At 40.4% G+C, this 26,515-nt stretch overlaps 1 protein-coding gene and 1 long non-coding RNA gene across 2 annotated transcripts in view; both read left to right on the top strand.

Annotated features, from left to right (window-relative positions):
• Positions 1–13,064, top strand: part of hdac9b (histone deacetylase 9b) — a 29,594-nt gene extending 16,530 nt beyond the window's left edge. The window contains exons 6-11 of the mRNA XM_042490277.2: positions 2,682–2,813; positions 3,152–3,267; positions 4,748–4,870; positions 6,808–6,985; positions 7,127–7,341; positions 11,063–13,064. Of these exons, the coding sequence (XP_042346211.1) occupies positions 2,682–2,813; positions 3,152–3,267; positions 4,748–4,870; positions 6,808–6,985; positions 7,127–7,341; positions 11,063–11,398 (1,100 nt within the window). The 3' untranslated portion in view covers positions 11,399–13,064. The remainder of the gene's footprint in view (positions 1–2,681; positions 2,814–3,151; positions 3,268–4,747; positions 4,871–6,807; positions 6,986–7,126; positions 7,342–11,062) is intronic.
• A 2,471-nt stretch (positions 13,065–15,535) lies between these two features.
• LOC148188244 (uncharacterized) lies at positions 15,536–25,293 on the top strand. Its single transcript, XR_015777899.1, has 3 exons — positions 15,536–15,639; positions 19,377–19,511; positions 24,317–25,293. It is a non-coding gene; the product is annotated as an uncharacterized LOC148188244 (long non-coding RNA).
• Positions 25,294–26,515: the final 1,222 nt, after the last annotated feature.

Below are 26,515 nucleotides of genomic sequence, written 5' to 3'. Positions count from 1 at the left end.
GAAACAGGTTGGTTATTGTGTAACAGGTTTACATAACTTCAATACAGCTTTGTGCGCTGGCTTTCAGTTAGAAGACCAGCTTATCTATTCTGTTTGTTTATTTGAGTGTGTAAGGCTAGCCGTGGGATTCCATGTCCAAAGGGTTGATGGGAAGTCCATGTGAGATGTGTTGACCTAGTGGGTCACTGTCACTGTGACAAGACAGAAGCACAACTCCACAGTCAGACATAAAACCATTTACTTGTGCTCACATAACCATTGCTTTCATTATTAAAGATTGTTTCCTTCTTGCCTTTTTTTACCATTATTTTACATTACATAATCTTTACTGTGCCACACACATTTTTCAGAATTCACTAATTACTGATAATGTGTTGTTGTATCAGGGGTTGGCAGGGCTGAACATGCAATTACTATTAAGGCCTCAGAGGTCATGATTTTAGCTCCAACTAGCAGCTCTGTAGGTTGCTCTGTCAGATGGCCGGTTGATTGGTCCACAAAAATTTTCCCACTTTTTGGCGGCTGCAGTTTTTATCCAATGAAGGCTGAAATTTGGCATGGGTATCAAATGTGTGTGTTTAAATGGGTGTGTTTGTGTTCATGGTAATTTGAAAGGGGGACAAGATTTTGTGGAAGACTGGCCATAAGCCAAAGGACTGCTGATTAACTGTTCATGCATTGCAGGTTTCGGGGGGTGCTGGTTATGAGACTCTGCCTATAACAAAACAGCACATAACACAGAGACAGACTTGCGTAACATGACCAATATTTATCGAAAACCCACACGTTCATAACTCATGTACTGGATGTTGAAGAGAGGCATCATTTGACTTATGACTTGTGAGACTGTGTGTGTGACTACATGAATGTGTGGATGCATGGGTGTAGTTGCAGCTTTTTCAAATCTGTGCCTGTTTAAATAATCTTTTCTGTTTTTTTGGTCTAAAATGATTCCCCATTTTTTATTTATTTATTTAAAAGGGACCATGTACAGTTTAAAACATAAATGTTACCATTTGATGCACCTTACCAGATTATAGTCATAAGTTGTACAAGAGGAAGTGAAGAAAAAAAGACACATGCAAGACAAATAACACACACCATTGCACATGGGGTAAAATGATACAAAAAAGAAGACAGACAATGCAACGTAAAACTACACAAATGCACAATAAAAAGCTACATACAACAGGGAATCACAAGTGAATGCTTGTCAAATTAAAACAAAAAAAACAAGTTATAAAGTCTAGAGTTCAAGGTCAGTGATTGAAGTGCTGAGCAGCTTTCAACCATCTTTTCAAGTTGGCTTTGAAAGTCCTGATAGAGCTGCATCTCCTCCGATCGTCAGGCAGAGTGTTCCACTGATTTGTAGCTTTTACAGAAAAAGCGTATTGCCCAAAAGCAGTATTCAGCAAGTGACTTATTGGTCTGTAATATTATGATATTACAAGTCAAGCCTACTCTATAGGTCACAGCCTTGGTTATCAACATTTATCATCCAAACTAAAAGGACAATAAATACCCATAACCTTAGTATTTCCTACGTTCCTGGTTCTGCTTCTGCTTAGTAGTTAAACTTTTGTATAAGTCTTTTATATTTTTAATAATGGCATAGGAAAAAAACATGGACTTTATTGTGCAATGACTACATTCCCCCCTTTGCTCAACTTTTCAATTCAATATCATCAAACTTGGCTTTGTTTTGGTCCTTCAGGGATGAAAGTCGGCAGTTGTGTGTAATAGTGTTATTGTGGAGTAGGGCGTTACTGGAAAAGAGCATTTTTGTTCACTAAATGTTCCGTGGTCACAGAGAGGTTTAAACATGATTTAATTATGTAAAGTGAAACACAATGCCAATTTTTGACAAATGTCCTTAAATCCATCATTAATGCCAGTTGAAAAGTTTGAAAGCATTATGTCTATTGTGAAGAATATTACATCAGCATTTCTGTCAACGCTGATGGACTAGATTTGTAAGCCTGGATCATTTCAGACCAAGCTGTGTGTGTGTGTGTGTGTGTGTGTGTGTGTGTGTGTGTGTGTGTGTGTGTGTGTGTGTGTGTGTGTGTGTGTGTGTGTGTGTGTGTGTGTGTGTGTGTGTGTGTGTGTGAGAGTGAGAGAGTGAGTGAGATTTTGGAGTGTGTTCGAACTGTGTATTTGGGTATCTCTGTTTTGCATTAGGAGGAGGGGGCGTGGGGAGAGCCTGAAACATCTGCCATGTTTTTGTGTTAGTTTAACTGTTGCTACTGTATCAGACTGTGGTCACCAGGGCGGCAGGTAGCGGACTATTTCACTTACAGCCTGTGTGTTGCTCAACCTAATTTAGTCCAGATGAGGTGGAAATGGGCCCAATCCTGACTCATTTAATTTATCTGAAACCTGCTCTGAATTTTACTGAAGCTGAAATTGTTACACTTTGAAGTGTGACAACATTGCTTATATTTTAACTGAGTTATAGTCTCTTTATTTCTCTTTAAGTTTCCTCTTATTTTACCATCTTACATTTTTCTTTGGTAATGGTCATTTCACTCAGAGTATATCAAAACACACTGTTTGACTCTAGAAAAATACAGTCTCTTCACGTGATCGTATAATTTATTGTTTCATTTATTATTGTATTTCTTTATTGTTCAAATATTGTGAATTGATTCTTACAGCCTGTTTCATTCTCTTTTTTTAAGCCTCCGAGCCCAACCTGAAGGTACGATCCAGACTGAAGCAAAAGGTAGCTGAGAGGAGGAGCAGCCCGATGCTCAAGAGAAGAGATGGAAACATAATGACTCCTTATAAGAAGAGGGCTCTGGAGCTAATGGGTATGTATTATTGCTGGCTATGTGTTGATTTTTCTTTTCTTGCTGTTGCAACATGTGTGTAAAATTGTCCACAACTTGTCTGGTGTTTTGAAATGTTCTCTGAAAACAATACAAGCCTGTATCATAAGGTTATTATTGCAAATCTGCATAATAATCACCCATTTTGCAATGCAGTAGCACATTATGGTCGTTGCACTTTCATGTAAGAAAGACCATCGTAATCGGGCAGCCATGACCATACACATTGAACTGTTGTGAGGCTGCAGCTGTTATGCTATGTGTGTTGTGTGTAGAGTGTGAGCATGCATGCTGTGTCTAAACTCCTTGATGTTTCGTAGACTCTACGCCCACTAACAGTGCCCCTGGCTCCGGCCCCAGCTCTCCCATAGGGGCCTCCAGTGCCTTGGGGGCTGAAAATGGACCCTCTTCTCTGCCTACTACTACAAAAACTGAGGTATGTTTATAAATTATCCGCCTTGCTGCTGATTTGCCAAAAAAATGAAGCAAAAGTCGTACAGTGGTTGTTATTATGAATGCAAATCATTTAATTATCAAAACTATACCTTTAAGTCAGGGCACTAAGGGCCTGTCTGCCCTTCTGCTCACAGCTATAAAAACAGCCAGTTGTCCTCTGTCTGTTACACTCTAGTGAAAATGGCTCCCCACACTGACATTAAAGAGGCACAGCTTGACCCACATGTCTGATTACCTCAAGTTTGCTTTCGTAAAGATGAAACATTATGCAGTGCAAAAACAACAGTAGAAATCATTGCTGCACATTAATGCTGCACATTTTGCTGCACATTTTGCTATCCAACATTTTTTGTCCAGATGTGCTGTACAATCAGTTTTATGTTTTGCAAAAAAAAAAAAAAAAAATCTTTAGTTTGGCTGTGAGGTTGCTGTTGGCTTGTCATTGTATTTCTGTCACTGGCTTGGCGGCATGCCTCTTCTGAGTTCTGTGGAGGCATTTTGCAATAGATTCATGGCTGAGTTACTGACCAGAGCTCCCCTTGGACTGAGCTCACAAAGCAGACCATTATAGAGGGTGGCAGATATGACACATCTCTGAACAATCTTAACAGAACAGCTGTGTTTTCCTTAAGCGCCGCTGTTTACTCTCCCAGGGATGTCCAGCGACACAGAGAAGGGGGTGACGCCCTGACATTGGGCTGAAGGTTGGCGCTTAGGGAGACAGACAAACTGTGGAGTTTAATTGATATCCCAGGCACTGGTAGCCAAAGACACCCACATGCTAACAACATAAACACACAGGATTGCTATTGTATCAGGCCAAGCTGAGGCTCTCATGAAAGTCATTGGTGGACTGTGGGGCTGCCCGTAGACCTCATGCCTGTTGCAAAAGCAAGGCCTGTTTGTGCACCGTTACATTAGGTATCCTTTTTCAGAGGGAACGGGTCCCCTGGGTCAAATATGGGCCGGATATTCACATACAGGTCACTGAGTACTGGTAGGGGTTGGAAGGATAAACATGGTTGTTCCAAAACCACATGCTGGTCTGCTGCTCTGCTGGGTACAGGAAGTATGCCCCAGTGCTGATGTTCTCTGAGAGAGTATCCTGAGGGTGGGGATCGGGGAGTAAGAACAGGCAGCAGGCCGATAGGGGACTGAAGAACTGAGGGTGGAGCGGTAGATTTAGAGGTTTGCAATGCTTTATAATAGCATATCATCCTCACTGGTGCCATTCTGTGGAGCTCCAGGAAACTGTTGCTCTCTTCTACTTGTTTTATATCATCTTCCATGAATACCCACACCTTTCCTTTGCAGCAAGGAGGGCTGTTGTTCGTCATAGTGCATTAACATTTATGTCACTGCTCATGCTGCCTTTTGAAATTGTCCATGGTGGGATTTCTAAATCTGTCGCCTCCTACTAAATCTCTCTGTCTTCTCTCTGTCCTGTGTGTTTGATGTAGAGATGGCCTTCACAGCCGAGATTATTCCGACCCGAGGGCTCTGTGTCAATGCTGAGCCTATACACATCTCCTTCCTTACCCAACATCTCCTTGGGGCTCTCCACTGCATCCTCACCCATTAGTGTGAGTACAAATTTTGCAGATATTCTTAGATAACCTGTGTGTTTTACATGAAATAAAATCTCGCCTTATACATAAGTTAAGTGGTTTGGTGATGGCAGGTTTTTCTGCTCAGTCTATGAGTTGGAAAACCAGCCATCAGTGGCTGTCTGGGTTCTCTGTACGACCACAGGTCACTGACCTGTGGCCCCAGATGGTTTTATCGTCCTTAGATAAATATTGTTCTGCAGTGTCTTGTGTCAGGCATGCTCTTATCTTCCCCTATTACCTCATTTATCACAGCTTTTTAAAAGGCCAAGTCCACTCAAGTGCAACTCCTGATAACACAGCACATGATATATCATCTTTTAGCTCTCAGGCACATTCCACAGAGGCCTGTTCATCAGAGACTGCTCACCATTGATGGTCTCTGATTTCATCATTGCCTCATTTGTAGCTACAAGAATCATTTTTCATTGACAAAAAACAGTTGATACTAATAAATTTGGCTTATTAAAATTAATCTGTTTTCAACTACTAAAACTACTAAAAAAGAGTCTGTGGGTTTGTCCTCTGATTTCCTTGACAACCGTTCAACTGATTTACATGTGGCAAGTGTATTGCTGAAAACCCAAGGAAGTGCAGTGTCGAGTGCAAGCTCTTGAGATCAGACATATTTAGACAGATTTATCCACAGTTCATCACTACTGGCAGAAGTAAACACTATGTACTGTATAGTGAGGGGATCCCATTTACTGTTACACCGTCAAAGGACATGCTGAGTACAGCTTGCTGTTCCTCGCTCGCTACAGTACATTCAAGGACAGATGAGGAAAGAGAGATTGGAGATGTAACACTGTAGCAAACTCAAACATTTTAAGCATCAGCGACGTAACTTTCTGAATTAATGCAATTGTTCCTGGAAATAGCCAGGCTTCAATGAGGCCATTAAAATTTTCACTGTGAGCTTTTTTCACCTAAATGACGCATATGTTCAAGCATTTCTACGGAACGCAACAATGTTAGGTGTATTGCTCACAAATCAAGGAAGCGCAGCATCAAGTGTGAGGTTGTTTGGATGAGCAGCTCTCCAGAAAAAAAACAAGCAGCAATATTAGAGGCCAAAAAATCAGCCTGCTCTGTACAGGCACATTTTTTGACCTGCAGTGTACTTGTTTCCAGGGTTCCCAGGGTTATTGAAAACCTGGAAAAGTCATGAAATTTCACAATCACATTTTCCAGTCCTGTAAAAGTCATGGGATTGGTACAAATTGTTAAAAGTTTTGAAGAAAGTCATGGAGTTTTGTTGTGTGTTATTAAATTGTTACAGTCAGGGTTCCCACAGCCATGGAATTCCATAATCCTATTTTCCAGGCCTGGAAAAGTCATGGAATCAGAAAAAATTTTGGAAAAGTTGTCCAAGTAATTTTGAATTTTGAATTTAATTGCAATTTTTTTTCTCTGTTGATGTAACACACACACACACACACACATACACACACACACACACACACACACACACACACACACACACATATATATATATATATATATATATATATATATATGCATCAATGCGTAATGTTTTGTTTACCACCACAAACATTTTTTCATTTTCCTCAGTTTTGTATTTACAAACAAACCAGCCGTTCGGCCAATAAAACTGTTGGCCGTCACTCCCCACTCAGGGTGTTTTACTACTCCTTTTCAGCAGACTACAGACAATTGTATAATTAGCATTTGTAGTAAATGGTACTGTACAGGTCTTTTTGTGTTATACATTGTAATCTGTCAAAGTTATTATGGGTCCTTGAAAAGTCATAGAAGTACTGAAATTTTGTCTATAAGAATGTGTGGGAACACTGTGTTTCCTACAAATGCTTATAATAGACTACCAGTCCCAGAGCGCAGCATGTGTAGTGTGAATTAAAGAATAACCACAACTTTGTCTCTTCTCTCAGGCCGCCATGGGGTTGAAGGACAGATCGACAGAAATCAAGCATGGGCTGCCTGGGCACCTGCTGGGCCCTGTGCCCCTTCAGACAGGCCTGGAGTCTAAAGTGAGCCCCAGTCACCAGGCCCTCCTCCAGCACCTCCTCCAGAAGGAGCAGATGCGGCAGCAGAAGATGCTCTCCTCTGGTTAGACTGTGTTACATGATGTTAAACATTACATTATGTTGCCATGCACAACACATTTTTCTTCTTTAAATTAAGGTTAGTTATGGTTTGACTGACAGAGGAAACCTAATATGAGTTTTATTTAATTTTTTTTTTGTCAAGGCCAAGGCACCATGTCCTCCCACCCTCAGTCCCCTCTGGCCATGAAGGATCGGCCCTCCAGCAGTCGGCCCAAACTACCAAAACACCGGCCCTTAAACAGGACCCAGTCTGCACCGCTGCCTCAGAACACACTGGCCCAACTTGTCATCCAGCAGCAACACCAGCACTTCCTGGAGAAACAGAAACAGTACCAGCAGCAGATCCATATAAATAAGGTATTGTGCTGTTCATCAATATTCAAATCACAGGGGAGGATTTTGACTTTTAGATTGCTTTTCGCAGCATTCCCGATTCCTTTTTTTAGGTCTTGCAAGGTCTTATTTTACTGCAGGGAGTCTGATTTAATCATTTTAAGCACACAAACGCTGATCTATTTTTAGCATTTTGTAAAAGCATCTGTGGTAGCTCGGGTTTACAGACCCAAGCTGTTGTCTGTTCTTCCCTGGAATCCTGGTGTTATTTCTGCGAAGCAAAGAACTTCTGCCTGACTTCAAATGGGGAAGAAATGCTTCCCCTGCACTAATTCTGTTATCATAGCTTAAGGCATCAGTGCTGTTCACATGCTAACTCTGTGAAATTCAATTCAGCTAAGTTCAAATGAAGGAAAAGTGCCCAGAATACATTTTGTTCCTCTGTGGCAATATTTGTGTTTCTGTTAGCTGGCCGAGGTGACCTCGCTATACACAGAGTGTAATTATTCTGGTGAGGGACGTGTGTGAGGTGGCAGACACTGTGAAAGGCAGCATTGTGTGAGCTCACATACTGATGTGTCCCAACGCTGGGCCCTGAAAGAGCCATGGGAACCATAGAGTAACTCTTACCTACAAGTAATAAAAAGCACAAAGCACCACAAGCACTTTTTGAGTTGTACAGTTCACATGTACAACTGCAACATGTTCTGTCTGAATTCCTGTGTAATATTAAAAATAGCCAACACATGTCACCGCCAGGCAGCTGAAATTAGTCTTAATATCAGCTGTAATTATTGAAAAGTACCCCGTGAAGTTGATTTGATTTGAAAAGAGCTTTGGAATAATTGTGACATCTTATCTAGGAACACGTGAACAGGCCCTGCTCTGATCACTCAGGCCAATGAGATCGCAAGTAAAGCCTCTTTAAGTAGAGGTTATAAATGGCCACTAATCAGGGATGAGCCCTCAGTGTTTATTGAGAGGGATCTCCGAAACATTGCCCTAATTAATTTCCTAGCAGAGGCTTGTCTGCGGTTGTTTTTAAACGTCCTTCATTGCCTGCAACAGTAGGGGGCACTGATGGAAATTTACAAGAGCTTAGGGATTTTAGGAAGCAGTATGAGCAGTGTTTACGAATGCCAAACTAAGGAGGCTAATTCTTATAGCTGAAAGGATATTTATATAAGGCCTATATTCTGTAGACAGTAATGTTGTTGGTTACCAGCTGGGGTAGGCGCTTCACAGTCCTGCTCTTGGAGCCCTCTTGTGGCAGACTAATCAAATCATGACGCCATTACAATAGTTCTGATTGAGCAGAGCTGCGAGACACTAAAATCTCAAATGAACTAATAAGTAAAACATCCCTCTATTCCTCTGTCAGGCTGAATCTGAACTCACATACCTCTGTTTCTAATAACAAATATTTAAGAACAATTTTTGCACTATTACCCTCTGAAAAATCTAGCTTCTACAGTTTTTGAACCGACTTTTCTGAATGCAACAAAAGTCTTTTTTTGCATTTTGATTTCTCTGACACTTCAGGTGAAAATCTGCATCAAGATGGAGAATTATTACTCTTAAATTAAGTAAATCTTTGATGTATGATGAAACACACATTGATTTCGATAGACATTTTCATAAATTTGGTACCTTCAGAGTTTACTTTTCATGCAGCGGAGCGTCAAATGCTGTCTTGATATCATCTTTAGTAAGTGTAACGGTAGTGTATAGCATTGTGTTCACCGAAGAGGTTCAGATTAGGTTATCTTTGGAGGCAGTCTTTGTTTATTTTGACAAACAACGTAAATAACAGAATCCTCCAAATGTCATTTATGTTAACTGAGTCCCTTTTTCATGGAGAACAACAGTAAAAAAGGGCATACATTCAAAACTATAAAACACAAACAACATACATGACAAAAGACATAAATAACACAATCCTACGTCAATTGTCATTATTTGACTTGCGCCCCTACAGAAATTAAATGACACAGCAACATAGTGTTAACGTGCTCCGCAGTAATTGTAAGATCACAGGTAAATGTGGTTAATGTAGTTTAACAAAAAGGCCAAAACGCAGACATTTGTGTGACCACAACGTCACTTACCTCTCCCATGGAGAACAACAGCAAAAGGGCAGAGGTTAAGGCGGGAGACACACATGTAGGGAGGATCCTGAAAGTACATCAGTTGAGTCTCAGAAGTCCCATATAATGACTCTGGAGGCCTAACATGTCAGGTTGTTACTATTTACACAGATTTTGTGTAATTATAATGATACACGTAAATGACTTTGTAACATAAACCTACACAATACCACGCGCCCTACACCTTGTAGCTTGGTATAGGTGTAGATTTATGGGGGTGGGGTGCAGGAGACACGTCTCCCTCAATATTTAGAACATGTCCTCCCGCAGAGGACTTTTATACCATACACCAATCCATTCCATTTCATACAAGTTCCCCTCAGTGTTGAACCAAACATCCACCCTTGAATCTTGGTGCCACTTTTTGCAAAAAATAACTACAATTTACAGGAGAAAACATGTGATTTACTAAAGGCAAGACATTGTGCATTCTGAACTGTACCTTAAAAAAATCAAGCGAGTGACACTAATCCACTTACCTGCAGCTACCACTATTATTGAACTGTGTGAACTAAAAGGCCAGAACTAATCTGTTTACATTCATAAACTTTCTAAATATATAGCCGCCAAATATAAGCTTAGATGTTAATATGGATATGACACAGGTGTGGGTTATATAACATACAAAGAGAAAGTTTGATTGTGTTGTTTTATTGAGAGATTTGGCAAACAAGGATATGATTTAGTGTTTTTGTTTTTTGACACCCAGAAAGAAATCTTTCACTCTAGGTCATTCTTCACTCTGATGAATGATAAAGTAAACTCGATGAATTATAATACAAACTTGATAAATAATTAAGATAAACTCGATGGTTGATGAGCCTCAGTTGTCCATGCCTGAATATATATTTATCACACAAATTGGATCAGAGAAGCTTTTGGCACAACACACGTACATGGACTGAGACATACCAAAAACTTAAAGTAACAGAAGAATCATTCATCCTTTCACATGTCACACAGCTGTGTCTATCAGTGTAGTTGAAACATCTTCATGGTCTTGCTCTTGCATTCAGACACCCTGGAGACAGTGAAGCACTCTAAGGTCCTCAAAAATATTTAAACCAGTAAGATTTGTGAATCATACATTTCTATGGCAACAGGTGAAGACTTCCTTTGTTCCTAAAAAGTAAAACAAATCAGTCTGCTATTCTTTGGCTATATTTGCCTACTTATTCTTTATAATATTAAAGATTATTTGTGTCTCACTAATCAAAATCACCTACAGTGTGTTTTACAATGAGCACATAAATCACAATGAAATACATAGTAATGTTTGAATAAGCAGACAAGGATGAGGATAAAGGAGGAATAAACAAAAAGCCACGTATGATTCAAACCATAAATATAACTCCAAGGTAAAAATGTAAAAACAATGGGTAAAATAAAACTTAAAACAGAGCAGTGAAACATCAAGAATAATGAAATGTAACTCAATAGTCAAAAATAAATCTAATCCATAAAGAAGGAATTGTATGGATTTTTATGTGGCAGAAACTAAAAAATGGATGTTCTTTTTTTGCTCTGATAAAGTTTTGATATTAAAGATCATTAGTTTCAGGATATCATCATTAATGTGGATCCGATGTGTTTTGCAGCTGCTGTCCAAGTCCATTGAGCAGTTACGTCAGCCCAGTGCACACCTGCAGGAGTCGGAGGAGGAGCAGGAGGAGCAGCAGCACAGAGAGCTGACAGAGAGCATGCAGGAGGATAGGCTGCCCCCTGGAGGAGTCATCCGGAAGCACACGCTAAGCAGTAGCAGCAGCAGTGGCTCGAGTGGCGAGCTCCCCGACGCCCACTACGGGGTCATCAAGGTCAAGGAGGAGCCGGCCGATAGCGAAGATGAGGGCCTGACCAATCAGAGCTTAGAGTCAGAGCAGAGCACCTATCTCCACCAGGTCAAAGGACGACTGGTGATAAGAGCCATGATCTGAGAAGGGAAGAAGATGAGATCACACACTCACAACATTCGCAGATAAACAAGTCTCTACAAACATCTACATCCCTTCAGTTTACACACACACACACACACACACACACACACACACACACACACACAGCAGCCATTGCACAGTAGGCCAGCTCTCTCTGTCATGACATATGACCCCTTTTCACTCAGCTGCAGCCGCACTCTAAGACTCTCTGTTTGTGCTCTTTGTGTAGTGATCTCTGTAAAATATGTACGTTTCACTTTTGTGTATATAATAAGAAGACAATTTAGACCCTTCTTTTTGAGAGCTGCTTTGGCCGTCTGGAGTCCTCTCAGCTGACAAAAAAAGTTGTATGTACATAAACTTTGGATTTAGCATTAAAGATGATTTCTAGAGGGGAAGGTTGAACAGGTGTACAGCTTTGAAGAGCTGACTTGTGTTTCCGTTGTGTACATTTTTTTGCCATAAAATATTTGAAAGCTCTTCTATCCACTTTGAGAATTATCATGAAGTTTGTTAAAGAATTTAAAACACTACATGCTCCGCTGTTCTCAAAAATCTGTGATGATGCGCCACGTTAAGTGGTGTCAGAACTGAAATAATAACGAACATCTGTCTTAGAGAGAATGTATACTTAAATCCTAACCGAGGACGCTCCCTTAGGGCAGACTTTTGCGCCAGGAGTGATATTGCCATTGGAATATGGTCCGCTGCTCATATTGCAATTTGAAGGATAAAGCACTAAATCCCTGCTTGGGTGTGCAGGCATCTCCCAACACACCCCGAAGTCTCCATGTCTCTCTTTCGGAGCGGTCCCAGAGCCAGGGCCCTGTGTTAAGCCGAGCTCTCCTCCCTCTCTCCCTCTGGGTCCAAATCAAAGCTCGGCGGGTTCCTGCCCAGCTTTCAGCAGAGGAGTCAGACAGAGAGAAAGAGAGAGAGGGCCGGGCAGGAAATGCCTTCTAGAAGCCAGGAGTTGGAGTGATTCATGTGTGCAGGAATGTTGAGAGAGGAGGACCTAGGGTTGGAGGAGTCCAAGGGGCCAGGCTTGAGAATTGATTTACTGTCAAGGCGAATTACAAAGTGAGTGGGGATATGGTTAAGGGAGTCCCTTTAAAAGGGAATCGCTTCCTTCATATTCCCTTGTGGCATGCTTACCTCAACATGCAGGTCTGATATTACTTCAATAAAAAAAAAAAAGCCCGGACGGGACCTTGCTTCTTTATTTTTCTTTTTTCAAGCCTGTTTTCCCCTAAAAGTGCCCATTGCGACATGTATAGTCTGTCTTAAAGTGATCAATCAAATGTAATGCATAGCCGTAAACCTTCCTGTTTCATTTGTACCGTCAACTAAATGTAAAACAAAAAAATGCTAGTATGAGGTTCTGTGTTTGGATTCATGTGAAAATCAAAACTGTCTGTCTTATACTGTACATTCAGACTGTCCGGTTTTAATGTTTTTAGTGTAAGTAAACACAATCAGAACAATGTGAGTCTTGTTGTCTTGCTCCTTTGATTTGTTTGTAACGAGAACCCCTTTGCTGCCAGTTGGGGGGGCGTGGAAGGGGGGTTGGGGAATCCTGTGGTCTGTTCATAGCAGTTTGCATTTCTTCTCTTTCTTGCCTTGTGTGATAAACCTTTCTTTTTTTAAATAAAAGTTCATTTACCTCTGATGCTCTGTTGTAGATAATTTCTACATATGTCCATTGCATGCATAGGAAAGAAAACAAAAACACTGCATTCAGTCTTTGAAAAACTTTGTAAAACTTTCTGTTCTACATTTCAAATCACAAATTATATTCCCAATAATTTTCCACATCACCATCTCAAATGGACTGCCTAAATCATTAGGCCAGCTTGCTTTTCCCACACTATAACCCAGCTCCTTATTTTCAGGGGATCTTTGTAACCCTTTATAGGGAGCTTAAGAGGCTTTCAAAACATGTCTTTGATGTTAGCAAGCAAGGCTTCTTGTGGCAGTATTAGAGCAGTCAAGATAAGGTGAGCTGCGAAAGGGTGATATATTACTTGCGCAGATTCTTTCAAACCAAGCTTAAGCAATTTCACAGCAAGCTTAGTTCATGGGACTGGCCTGATATGCTATACACGCAATGATGAGCCTGGAAAAGTTCACTCATAGTCTAATGTTGCTCTCTGCAAAACTGTCTTTCACACGACTGCCTGCTTTCTGCTACACTTTGTGCACTATGGCTAAACTTTTTATAGTATACCATATAAAACAATACAATTCATACAAACTTTCATGAGAGCTCCTAAAGTATATTCACAAAGGTGAAGAGTTACTTCACATTAGGAAGTATTTGAGTTAAATGAGACACTGACTCTTTCTTAAGTAGACTCCATCTGTCTTGGGCTTCAGGCCCTTGTGATTTTAAATGAGCTGTTACAAAGGCAGAAAAAATAACGAAGCCCAAATCCATCTGTGCTGCCCCTCCCCAGCTGCCCACAGAGCCAGTTGTAAAAGCAAACAAGCATTTTTAAAGGTGTAAGGAAGTAAGGACGACATAAGCCTACCTATTTCCTCTAAATGGATTAGACTGAGGCCCGAATTTTTAGCACCTACAGTGCTGTAAAAAACAGGTTTTTGGATGCAGGGTGCACATACATGTTAAAATGTGTTATAGACTATGTTAATGAGGACTTTAAAAGATCTCAAGGTGTAAACTCAAATGGCTTTATTTCTAATGCAGGAGGATCAATAAGAAAACATACAACACTCAGCAAACCAAATCATGAAATAAAATCTCAATGTAAAGAAGCACATTAAGAATAAAATGCTCTCTAAGCACTGCATTGCTTTCAACACTTAAAACCCACAGGCCTACATATATTCGCACCACATGAACTCAACCTAATAGTGCATTCCTCGTAAATTAAGTTTAGTGTGTTGTGTCAGCTTTCTTTATGTGATACATCACAGACTTTTCAAGATCTTTGCATGTTGAAAATGACAAGAAAGTAGGTCATTGCAAATGAAATAAATATAATATTTAAGTGAGTTTGATAAATTGTCTCTTTTTCAAAATTCTATCATTTGTTTTTAGTATTCCTGCAACTATTGTACCATATGCTGTTCTTGAAATGTTTATCCTTCTGTGGCCATCAGCTTTACATCAGAGATCCACGGTGAATGTAATTAACTGCCGGCGACAACTGCTAGCTATTGATTTAAAAAAGAGCTCTGGTTTTTCTGTTTAGGATTCTTGGAATCTTGGTACTATGTACCGAACTAGCCCACGTTTCCGCCAGTTTTGCAGTGAACCAATGTAATCAGGCATGTCTCATCCACAGAGGGTGCTGGGCAATGCACAACAGAAGTAAACAATAACAGCAAAATTACGGATAACATTGTTTACCTGCAAACTTTTGTTCTGTAATTATAGATTAGATTTTTACCAAAAAACAAGCAAATATTAATGATAGGGAGATGTAGAAAAGTACTGCATGCAAGGTTCTCTTTCCAACCTGTTGAATGACATGCCAGCTGAAGCCTTCACAATCTGCAATTCAGATCAAGGAAAACCTGCTATTTTCTTTTTTTTTTAATTTACATTATGACCTTAGAGCTGGTCAGCTCCACAGTGACAATTACAGCTCACCTTATAATCACTGTCATGAGTCACTGTTTGTTTTGACTGAATTGCCAAAACTACTCACCTGACCACCACAGGCAGAAATATTAACACACATTCCAGAAAACCTCTCAAACAACATGTATCCTGTACTTCCATAATGTCACTACTAGATACAATCTGACAAGAGTCCAGACTCCAGTTGGATTCTCATATGTTCAGTGTGTATATAATGCTATGATGGGACGTATAGGACATAAAAAAATTAGGTTAGTGTGATGGGTTGTCACAGTGCTCAGAGACAGTTTCTAAACAGGTGCAAGAGGTTTTCAGTTGCAGTTTCTCCCAACTGTGAGTAATATATGCACAGTTTAAAGTTCTGATTTTTTTTGAGAAATACAAAAATTGAAAAGAGAATCCCCAGAATAAATGTGCAGATGAAATCACATATGATAATAGAATAAAATTGCTTAATGAGAGGCCTTGCCTTCACCTGGCAGCCTTGATTATCACAGTTAACTCAGAACAGCTGTGGAAATGTTCCTTTGTCTGTGGTTTCTGACTAATACATGTTAACTCATGCTGCTCCCAGGTCAGCACATGCATCCAAATACGTGTAGGTACCCTCTGGATTTGGCTAGGAACCCTTCAGTTGGTGAGTTTAGCACACACACCTTTGTTGATGCCTTTTTTTTTTATTTTCTGCAGCCAATTCCTCAAGACTCAACTCAGCAAATCACAAAACTGACAACAAAGTTCTGCATCCAGTGGTGGCATCCAAACATGCGTTTGTAAAAATCCAATGAAACTACTTGAACCTAACAAACAGGACAAATATTTTGAACATTTCTACACTGAAAGCAAATTTGTTCACATTGCAGATGACATGGCTCTATACAATCCTATGACATTCTGTTAAAGTGGACTGCTTTGGGATTTTTATATAGTAAATGAGGACATGCAGAAATCTAACGTTTGTTGCAGAAACTAGTTACTCTGCAACAGGACGCTCATTGCGTCAGTATTTCCATCCATAAAATATGGACCCTGAATAAGAGTAGGCAGATATAGAGAACACATAGTCCAGTCGGTTAAGGATGAAGTTTGTTTGGTTTTATGGAATCCATGTCAAATGACCTTCTTCTTCTTCTTTTTCTTTTTCTTTTTCTTTTTCTTTTTCTTTTTCTTTTTCTTTTTCTTTTTCTTCTTTTTCTTCTTCTGCTAACAGGTGTGTATCGGTTTTGTTGACCTTGAACAGGGATAAGCAGACGATTGACAGGTAGTTGTGAGGCCTTGCTTCTGTAACACTCAATCGCTGGAGTAAATGTAGGCATTGTACGTTTCTGCAGACCACGGATATGTTACATGTCTTGAAACATTATATTTCAGTTTTCTGTCATGTTGTGACAAGGTTAAGTTAAAGCACAAACATTTTCAAAAGGTGTGTGAGAGAGATGTGGATCAGCAGAGAAGGTGTGTGGGGGATCACAGTGAACATTTCTGTGTGGGGCCCAGAATTTGGTGCTACACCCCTGCTCCTGTATAGTTCATGTTGAGGGAGCTGAATGAAATTTATGCCATGAATCTATGATGAAGAATGTGTTTGTTAGCTGTTAACAAATTAAATCAGTTCGTGTTTTCATCATTTTTGTTCTGTTAGAGTTTGACACAGTGTGTATAAATATGTTTGCCTCGTAAGTCGGGGTGAATGAGGAAGTCATTTGTTAGAGGAACCTCCACGACTTCAGACTCTGCCCACCGGAGTTGAAGATGACAGAGGGCTAAAACAGCACATGAAGGAAATTTTCCAGCTTTCTTGTGTGCATGTCAAGATTTGTATGAATCTGGCATCTAGTCGTACAACGTGGTGTTTTTCTTTCCATGTGCTGTTAACCGTGCTTAGGGTGCAGGACAGTGCAGCGCTGGCAGAGAACGGAGGAGACTGTTTTGTGTGCTGGTGTGAAAACGTGTACCACAAAAACAGAAGGGATATAAAGAAAGAGGACTGATGTCAGATGGGTGTGCAGTCGACTCATTTCTGTTGGATTCGTTGTGGCCTGGGATGTCTGTGAGGCCAAGATTTCTTTCTTTGATGGCTTGTGTGCCTGTCGTTTCACATTAAATCATATACTTTATGAGATTAATACCATAAACCATATTTCAAAAGTAAAGCTTGATTTGTTTGGTAAGCTTTTCAAAGAGTTGTGTATGTATGATTGGAATATGTGTTGTTTTGCACTGCATGTGAATTAACAAGGGACTTTTTTTCTTTCAAGAGCAGAAGAAGAACTTTACATCCTTTTCTTGTCTCCTGAAATGAAACATTGATGACCCACCATAGATAGCGTTTACATTACTGTCAGTCTCCCTGACTGGTGTCATCCGTGCTGTTATCTTAGCCTTTCAAGGATTAATATACCTTTTCAAGTTTAATGAGATAAGAGACCTGGGGGAGTTCTCCCCCTGCTGTGTTCAAAGACCATCCGGCCCGAGGAACTGCTTTATCTCAGCCATTGATTGACCCGGCTGATAGGTGATACTGAGGAACCACAGTGGTTGAGGGAAGTGGCCTCTCCACTGAGGAGATGAGGACTGGCAAACTTGGCCTCTGCTGTCTGAGAGAATCCCAGTGGGGCTCTGGCGTCCCTGGGATGCCGTCTCCTCCCTTTGATTCCTGCGAGCAGGCACTTTTACGTGCCCACCTCCCTTACATCGTCCAATCCTGAGCCCATAAAGCAAGTCTGCTACTCTCCAGCTAGTTGGGCAGGACGTGTTTGTAAGTGTTGCCTGAACGCACCACAAGGCAAAATGACACCCAGAGGGCTCGTAAGACTCGTGATTTCTTCTCCAAGCTTGTGCCGAGGGGCCTCTTTTGAGCTCTGGCTCAGTTCTCCTAACGTTTTGCCATTTGTGGCTTGTGACCATGGACCGCTGGGGTTTGTCTCATGATCTATATGGCATGGTAATGCAATGTATTGACTAGAGACATAATCATAAGGGAAACACCGAAAGCCAGTAATAATGGCCTGAATGAAACACCACATAATAACCTCACTCTTCAAAGGAAAAATTGTTACTAAAAAAATATTCATTCTAACCTCCGAATAACAATAATATAATCATTCAAATAAATTATCATTCAACAAACATATGTTCAACACCTTTATGGAAAGCATGACAAATTTCTTATTTTGTGGTTTATTTCTACATTTTAGGATATTCCAGGAGATTTATAACACAAGATAGTGAGGTCTAAGGAATGCAGCCGGAGGGAGCATTGCTCCGGGGAAATATTTTTCAAGGAGGGTTTAAGGGCTCTCTCATTATCACTATATATTGAGAGAATAAAATGGGGGCCCCTGAAAAGGTCCCCAAGGCATCTGCATGCAAGGGAGTTCACGCCACACACTATATCACAGGCTAATCTCTGAGGGAATCATGTGTGTGTTGATACATGAGGCACGTGTTGGTGGAGTAGCAGGTCGGAGACAGTGGGAAAAGCAGGGCTCCAAGCTCCATTAAAGTTGCTGCTGCCATGTTTGCTCATCTGTGCAATTTCCAAATAACGTCATCACTCAAATACACTGGAGGATACGCCTGATGTTTGAGGGCTGTCTCGTGTTAAATTTACTGCTACTATGTAAGATTTCATAGTCCAAGGTAGTCATAGATATAATCTGTAGTTTGAGTGAAAAAAAAATCCAAATGTATTATCATATTTAGCTAAAATGTAGGTCACAATTTTCTCAGCCCAGTCGCCAGAATAAAATGTTGGCATTGTACATTTCAGCAAGCCACAAATACGTTACATTTGTACATTTCATACATATGATGTAGTTGAGATTACATGAGATTACATGTATATAAAATGAGTCTTCCATTAGCGGGCGGGTGGATGGCATGACACCTAGAGGAGACAGCTGCCAAAAAGCAGATAGCAGCTGACCATTGCTCAAGACCAACAAACAAAAAGTGTGAGTCTTTTCAACTACACGTCTGGACCTTTCCAGCCATATTTGTGGTGCCCAAATCAGGAAATTTAAACTAAAACGTGAGTGATATTTTGCTAACTATATACAAGAGGTTTTGTGCCTAAATCTAGCTACACATTAACCCCAGTGTTGTCAATACATAAAATTAAAATTGAAACATAGAAAATCGTTACGTTTTTACACATAAACTAAATATTACGCGTACAAATTTGACATATGGTTAATCTACAGTTTGCAGAAATGTACAGCCGCAACATTAATTCATGGCGACAAGTTAATTTTCTCCCTCTGAGGCGGATTCAGTGTTCAAGGATTTTAACAGTGGAGCTTGAGAGTTCATTGACTTTGGAAACAGCAGGTTGATGAAAAATTCTCAACGTGACTCACTTATTCTTCGCAGCTTTTATCCATGGACTCTGATTCAGCGTGTTGAATCGGCATCGGCAACAGTGGAGCACGTTGGCGAATCACTATGACTGGCAGTTAAGCTCAGTGCACAAAAAGTGAGATGGAATAATTTAACTTGCTACATGAGGTAAGATTGTTTTTCTTTAACCATTGAGCTCTTAACAGAATTGTTTCCTGATGTGTTGTTGTTCAGTGGTGCACGGTAAATATAAATTGTTCTTTAAACACTGGGCTGTATTATTAATGTGCTAACCAGCTAACAAGCATCATGGTGGTTTATGGTCTTTATAAAACGTGTATGAGTCAGTTATATCGACATACATGGGGATCTATGGGGATTGGCTGACCTCTGGAGCTAGCCTCAAGTGGTCATTAGAGGAACTACAGTTTTTGACACTTTCGCCCCAGAGGTTGATGCTTGATATTTACACCATAAACTGTTGCATGAAAAACTGAGAAGGATGCAGGAAATTAAGTGTTTGATGCACAAGCTTTTCTGGTGGGTATTGTAATGAAACCTAGGCCTTTGTAGGAAACAACAACAAGTTAAACCATGTGTTGAGATATCTTTTGTCAAATCGGACAATTCTTGGTAGTTTTTTGTTTAATGTTGTAAATGAAAGGATATCTTGTTGTATGGAGTTAATTATGGATCCGTTCTTCCAGGAGACAAATCAAATTAAGGTGGCCATGTATTTAAATTATGCCTCACTTTGGTAAAAGTTGTTTATCTTTGCTGTGTGAAACCACAGTGAGATCCAGAGGGAGCATGAAAAGTTTGAAATAAATGTTTCTGGACAACATATGAGCTCTGAGAAGTTTAAGCAGTCGGTAGCCTATGGTCATGATGTGCCCTGGAGAGTCACTGTATAAATCACATAATTCATAATGAGGAATGAACGACACAGTTTCATGTTGTGTGACTGGGATTGGGTGAAGGCCAGACTGTGAAACAGCACTGTGACAGATCCACGGTGCTACATCACAGTTTTAACAGAACAGCCACAGTGTAGGCACATTGTTGACTGAACATAACGCACCACTAATGTAATGTAAGAATGTGTTACCCGACCAGACGGGAATGTGTGCCCACGCTGGTGCTAAGAGTCGTGACAGAGCATTTCTCTTGACAAAGTGGGAAATCACCCTCTATATGAGGGGATCATGTGATTTAAATGCATAGGATGCCACAAATTGTGGTACACTGAAGTTAATGGCAGTTCCCCTCGTGTTTTGAAGTTCAGCTGGCACTGCCACCTCATATGGCCTGGTGTTAATCTGCCATGAACAAGCCTGCATTATGCCAAGAGTGGAGTAGAAGTGAGTGGGAAACAGGTGGCCTCGACTTTCCCTCATTCCTGGTCTGAGCACTGGCTTCTGGACGCAAAGTTGGACAGCCTGCGTTCTTCTGGAGGGAATTTCCTCCCAGGCCACTTTATTAGTGAGTGAAAATAAACCTCAAATATTACTCAAGTGTTTACATATGTGGATTTATGCAATACAGACTCAAATTTAGTGACTGGGTTTAAAGGACAAGTTCATCATTTTGGTAAATGTGTTTATTTGCTTTCTTGCCCAGAGATATGTGAGATGATTGATACCATTCTCATGTTTGTACGTTAAATATGAGGATATGGCTAGAAGATTAGCTTAGCTCAGCACAAACACTGGAAATAAGAGGAAACACCTAGCTTGACGCTTTCCAAAGATAACAACATCTGCCTAGCAGCACCTGTAAAGCTGACTAATTAATCTGTCATAGCTTCAGGGGTGTAAATATTGACAGTGCAGTGTGGTTGCATTGGGACCTGTGCAGTGGTGGGGCCTGCAGAGAAAGGGAGTGGTCCTCTAACAATGTGTTGGGCAGAGAGTGGACCCTTGCAATTATTCAAATTGCCTCCTCAGAAATATGCCTGTTTCCAAAGATCTGGGGCTGCCACCTGAAGGTCAAAGATTCAAATCGTTTCTCAGAGACTCCTCAGCTGACAGAGATTCTTCAAGTCCAGCAGTTCTTTGTTTTTGTCAGTCAGCTTGTAGTGCACTCTGGGGATGTTTAAATCCCCAGTTTTAGTGAGTGAGCGAGCGCTCGTTTCTTTCACGCGGCTCTCCAGTACAGGCAGCTGCCAGCACAGACCTGCAGTGACTATGAGCGAGACAGAGACTGCTGTCCGCAGGAAGAGAGGCTTTGCTTTGCCAGGCTCTAAGATAATGTTATCTTCTGCCCTCTGCTTAGAGGTGGTGAACTTAAAGCTAATATCAACTACAAATGATACTAGCTCTGGCTTTTGTTTGAAATCTAGTGTTGGCAAAAAATGTTGCTGCACATTTCTGATCTGTCATCAGTGTTGTTAGCAAGCATTAGCTATGACGGTTTACAATATTAAGTGGATGTTGCTGTCGGTCTGAATGTCGCGCTGAACCCCATTCAAACTTTCATACTAAGACTCTATTTCTGAATTGAGTACAGCTTTACGGAGAACTCATATTAAATGAAAAGCTGAGCCATTGGCTACATGCCTTTGAAAAAGGCAAGCCCATCTACGCTATTTTTTTTCCATTTCTTCTCTTTTTTGACAAAATATTAAGTCGCAATCTCTAAAACACTTACATGCGTACTCTACATAAACTTTAAAACCTGTAAATAAACTATAAAGATTATCCAATTAAATTAATAACTTGTTATTTTCTTGGGTATTTTCATCATATACACATATGCAATGATGATTGCTGGGTGATATGTATATGAATCTTTTCTAATGTCAAGTCTCTATTTAATCATCTGACAAGATGTTCCACTAAATGGTATGTGTGTATGGTGTGTATGCACTTCATAATTAGTACATAATGTGCACTGGAGCCCCGTTGTAAGTGGGGATGGGCATGAGTATTCACGTACTTGATTTGGACATCAGTTGATTTTACTTATTTTTTTGCTTTGTAAAATGAATCGATCCTGTTCTATATATTAAAAAAAACAACTCTTTTGGATGGGACACATTGATGTTACTGCTTTCTAATGATATTAGCACAGATCCATATTGCAAAAACAATAGATCTACTCGGCCGCAGATAACTTTCAGCACTTTTAGTTAGACATCACTCAATATCTAGCATTATGCCAACATGGCATAACAGAGATGTTTGGAAGTATTTTGAAAAATAAACAAAGTGAATGCGCAGTGCAAGCTCTGTAACATTAAACTTGTGTGTCATTGCTACTCTCTACAGTCTGTGCAGCACAGATGTAGACTAACCCTAACTCAATATTAAATTCATGCATGTACTTTAATATATAAATTTTTTAAATTGCCCATCGCCAGTCATACCTACCTTACTCTCATTTGTTTAATGTGTTTAGAAATGCAGTTTTTATGTTTTAAACACATAGTGTTTTCTTTTTGTCCTCTGAAAACTTCTACAATAGCTCCATAAGTAAAACTACTATTGTTATACCTGAGATAAAAAGAGAACATAAATTCTACTGTATATAAATTACTCCATCTATACATAAAAGACAACAGACAGTCTCTTTAGAAAGAATGTCTCATCTCATCTTCAAAAGACTTTGTCCACTGTTATCACTTATATCTTGGCCGCAGCACTCAGTGTAATTCCACGGATTTGAAGAAATTGATAGCAGATTGTCTGTGAGACTTCTTCTGGCACGAGAGAACGGGTAGTAACACATCATGACTGTCTGTTTTCTTGACAAAGTGGTAAAAAAAATCAGAAAGCTCATTGACTTTGTGACTAGAGGAAGATGACGGCCCACTGCTGTGTGGGGTTTTGGAAAAGTTTCAGGTGGAAACTTGATGAAAACAGGAAAGGATATTTTGGCCCTAGATTGGGTGGAACCCACTGTGAGTTGCAGGTTTAGGTTGCGGCTTCTTTGATTGGCTGCTATATGGGGAAAATCAGTTTTATCCCTGAGAAGTACAGAAAGTCACTGGTGATTACTGAAACCAAGCAGCTCTTGAGCGATTACTGCCATACACTCTTCCCTTTCAGCATCGTTTCTGCACAGGTAGTATGGTGTAACACCAGTTTGTCACGCTAATAGACAAAGTCAGGTGTCAGTCAATAATACGCAGACAGCCTGGGGAGCCATGGCAGCTCTAGCCCTCTGGTGCTGCACTTGGATGGAGATGAGAGAGCGCGGGGAGAAAGAAGGAGGCCTGCTTTCCATAAAGTTCTGGTATCCTGTGAGGCAGCTCCACTTCATAATCATAAATCGTCTAGATGGAAATTGGGGGTTCGTCATATCCCAACATAACAGGGAAGTTTCAAAATCAAAAGATGGACTGGCGGTTCTCGTGACAGTTTAATATCAATGGAAAGATTTTGAAATTTCCCAAGGTTTCTGTTCGGTTTTATTTGAAGTTTTGCGAGCGAGAGAAGGCAGCTACAGAATGCTTGGAGTTCAGTGCGAGTTCAGTTTGCAGAGAAACATTTTCTTCTCATGACAGACACAGATTACAGCTCATTTTCACCTATCTTGAGAACAAACGGATATAAAAAAAGTTGGTATTTGTGGTTCTGGGTTTTTGTGTGATCGACCCATCTCTCTCCTGGAGGCGGTGGAGGACTGAGGTCCCCGGCCTCTCCCTGGCTTGAGCTCCGGCCAGCTCCAGCCCATGCGTGTAATGCTGTTTGTAATGAGAAATCTAAACAGGGAGCAGCAGTGAGGCATGACAGGAATGTGTTTCCATTGGAGTGAGCTCCATGCAAGAAAAAGAGAGTTAAAAAAAAAGAATAAGAAGAAACGTTAAGGCAGTTGTGTCCAGAAGGAGCGCTCACTTGGGCCAAAGCGGAAGACTAATGTTATTGTACATTGGCTGTCACTCTGCCAGCCCTCCCTCACCAATTGGTTCCTGGTCTCCTTACCAGTTTCTCCCCCGCCTCCCTCTCTCTCTCTCTCTCTGCTTCCCCGAGACTCTGTTTGCTCAGGTGGACAGTGACACAGTTCTCAATGAGCCCCAGTCGTCCCCCCATCTGCACGCATGGCTGTAGACTGTGTCATCGAGTCAGAGTCCGGAGGGGCCTGTGGAGAGCTGGAAGTTGAAGCTCCAACCCGGGTTCACTCTGGATGGGAGGGAGCAGGAAGTCGAGGGACAAACACTCAACAAAAATGGAGGGAAAATGCAAAGAAGTGAGTGGTATAAACAGAGGGAGAACAGACAAAAGAGGAGAAGAAGTGGGGGCGAAAAGGAGGAAAAGAAAGACAAAGAATGAGCAAGAATGAGATGTGGAAAAAAAAAATCCGACCACCCATTTTGAAAATTAGAGAGGGGTGGTTGTAGTCTGTGGAGGCCGTCTTGGTTTATGGTCCATGGAGGATGTCTTGAAACAGCACTGTTTGGAGTTTATTTTATCATGCCATGCCGTCTCAGACCCTCTGTCAGGAATCTCATTCTGCAAAGACTAATTACAGTGTAAACACTACATTAAAGCCTGTAGGCCACTCCACTTCACTATTTACCTTTTCTTCCTAACAATCCTGACATCCCTCCGCAGATTGATTTTTTCCATAGAAACCTCCTCTGCTGGTGTTTATTTGTTTTGAAACTTGCATGCAATTCATGCTGGAGTGGATGGATACAGATTTCAGCAAGAAGCACGAATGACACAGCTCAGTTTGAAAGGCAGCAGAGTTGGTCCCACCTGCAAAATGCAACTCACCCTGAGCTTAACCAGGTTCTCCAAAGGAAAAAAAAATCCATGTTTAAATTGCCAAAACATTCTACAGATACAGTGCATTATATAACTGGTGATTGTCAAAGTGGTCCAACACTCACGAACACTGAACATAACACTGAATATCTCACTCTTTATTAAGAAAAAAAAAAAGACAACCAGGAAACTGCTTCATTAGCACATACATGGGCGCTGAGGAGTGGTCACTCAGTGTCAGTCACCTGCATGGCCGAGCCAGAGAGCGTAATTACTACCACATGACAGCCAAAGGGCCGGAAGAGAATGCTTTTAAGGCAGCCAGAGAGTTATGGCCCCCCAGATCTTTTAGCATATAAAATAAACAAGGGAACTGCTACTGCGTGCAAGTGTATGTGCATGCGTCACTGTTTGTAACCTTTGTGTTTTAATTTTACATTATATGATAGCTGTAGAATACCCGACCCTACCTTCTTATTTGCTGATACAGAAAGTTAGTGACAACAGTGGTGTAAAAAGAAAAACTGAGATGTTTTACTTGAGGAAAAGGAGAAAATACTACACCATTAAAAGTAAGTCTTGCAATTATAACATGAAAGTTTGTACAAACTTTTTTTTAAATTTACTTTTAATATCGTCAACATTAGGCAACAGGTTAACCTTCATCAGTGTCACATTATTGACTTATAGAGCTGGAACCAAGTTGGTGTTTTGCAAGTCACAAGAACATCTCAAGTCTTTGCACTCAAATCCCAAGTCAAGACTGGCAATACCCAGGTCAAGTGCCAAGTCCTAAACCTTGAGTTTTGAGTCCGAAGTATGTAATAATGCCCTCTTAACCAACAACTGAGTGATGGTATGTCAAATTTACATAAATCGTGAGTGCTTTTTAAAATTTTCACTTATTTGTTACATCTCTCTGAAAAAGTTAAGTAGTTAAGCTAATGTTATCTAAGCATTATCTCGCTAACTATGTTAGTATTTGCCTCGACTTTGTTCATAGATGCTGAACAAAGATGAAATGTGTTGCATCTTCTTGTGACATTTTTGACCCATAAGTTTTTCATACTGCAATCTGTTTTTTTTTCATTGTTTTTTTTTTTGCTGACTACCCGGTAGTTTTTGTACATAAACAAAATTATCTATGGTATCTTTTTTTTATCGGGTGCTCAGTAACGTGACGTTAGCTCTTCATGGCTCTGTCCTGCAACTTGACTGGATGCTTGACTGGAGGATGTGAGGAATTGAGCATCGACTTGCTGGGAATGAATAGCATTAACATTAGTGGATTCAGGAAATTAATTGATTTATGGCACACTTTTTAAATAACATACTTTTTAACCTTAGGACTAAAAGAATTTTCAAGTCAAAAGGCTCAAGTCCAAGTGAAGTCATGAGTCATTGCTTTTAAAGTCTAAGTTGAATTGCAAGTCTTTTTTGATTTTGCGGAGTCTTAAGTCA

This window comes from Plectropomus leopardus, chromosome 11 (genome assembly GCF_026936395.1).
Source record: "Plectropomus leopardus strain MGB_pleo_1.0 chromosome 11, ASM2693639v1, whole genome shotgun sequence".
NCBI lineage: Eukaryota > Metazoa > Chordata > Actinopteri > Perciformes > Serranidae > Plectropomus > Plectropomus leopardus.
The sequence above is the reverse complement of the archived record's forward strand: the minus strand, read 5'-3'. Positions and strand labels throughout refer to the sequence as shown.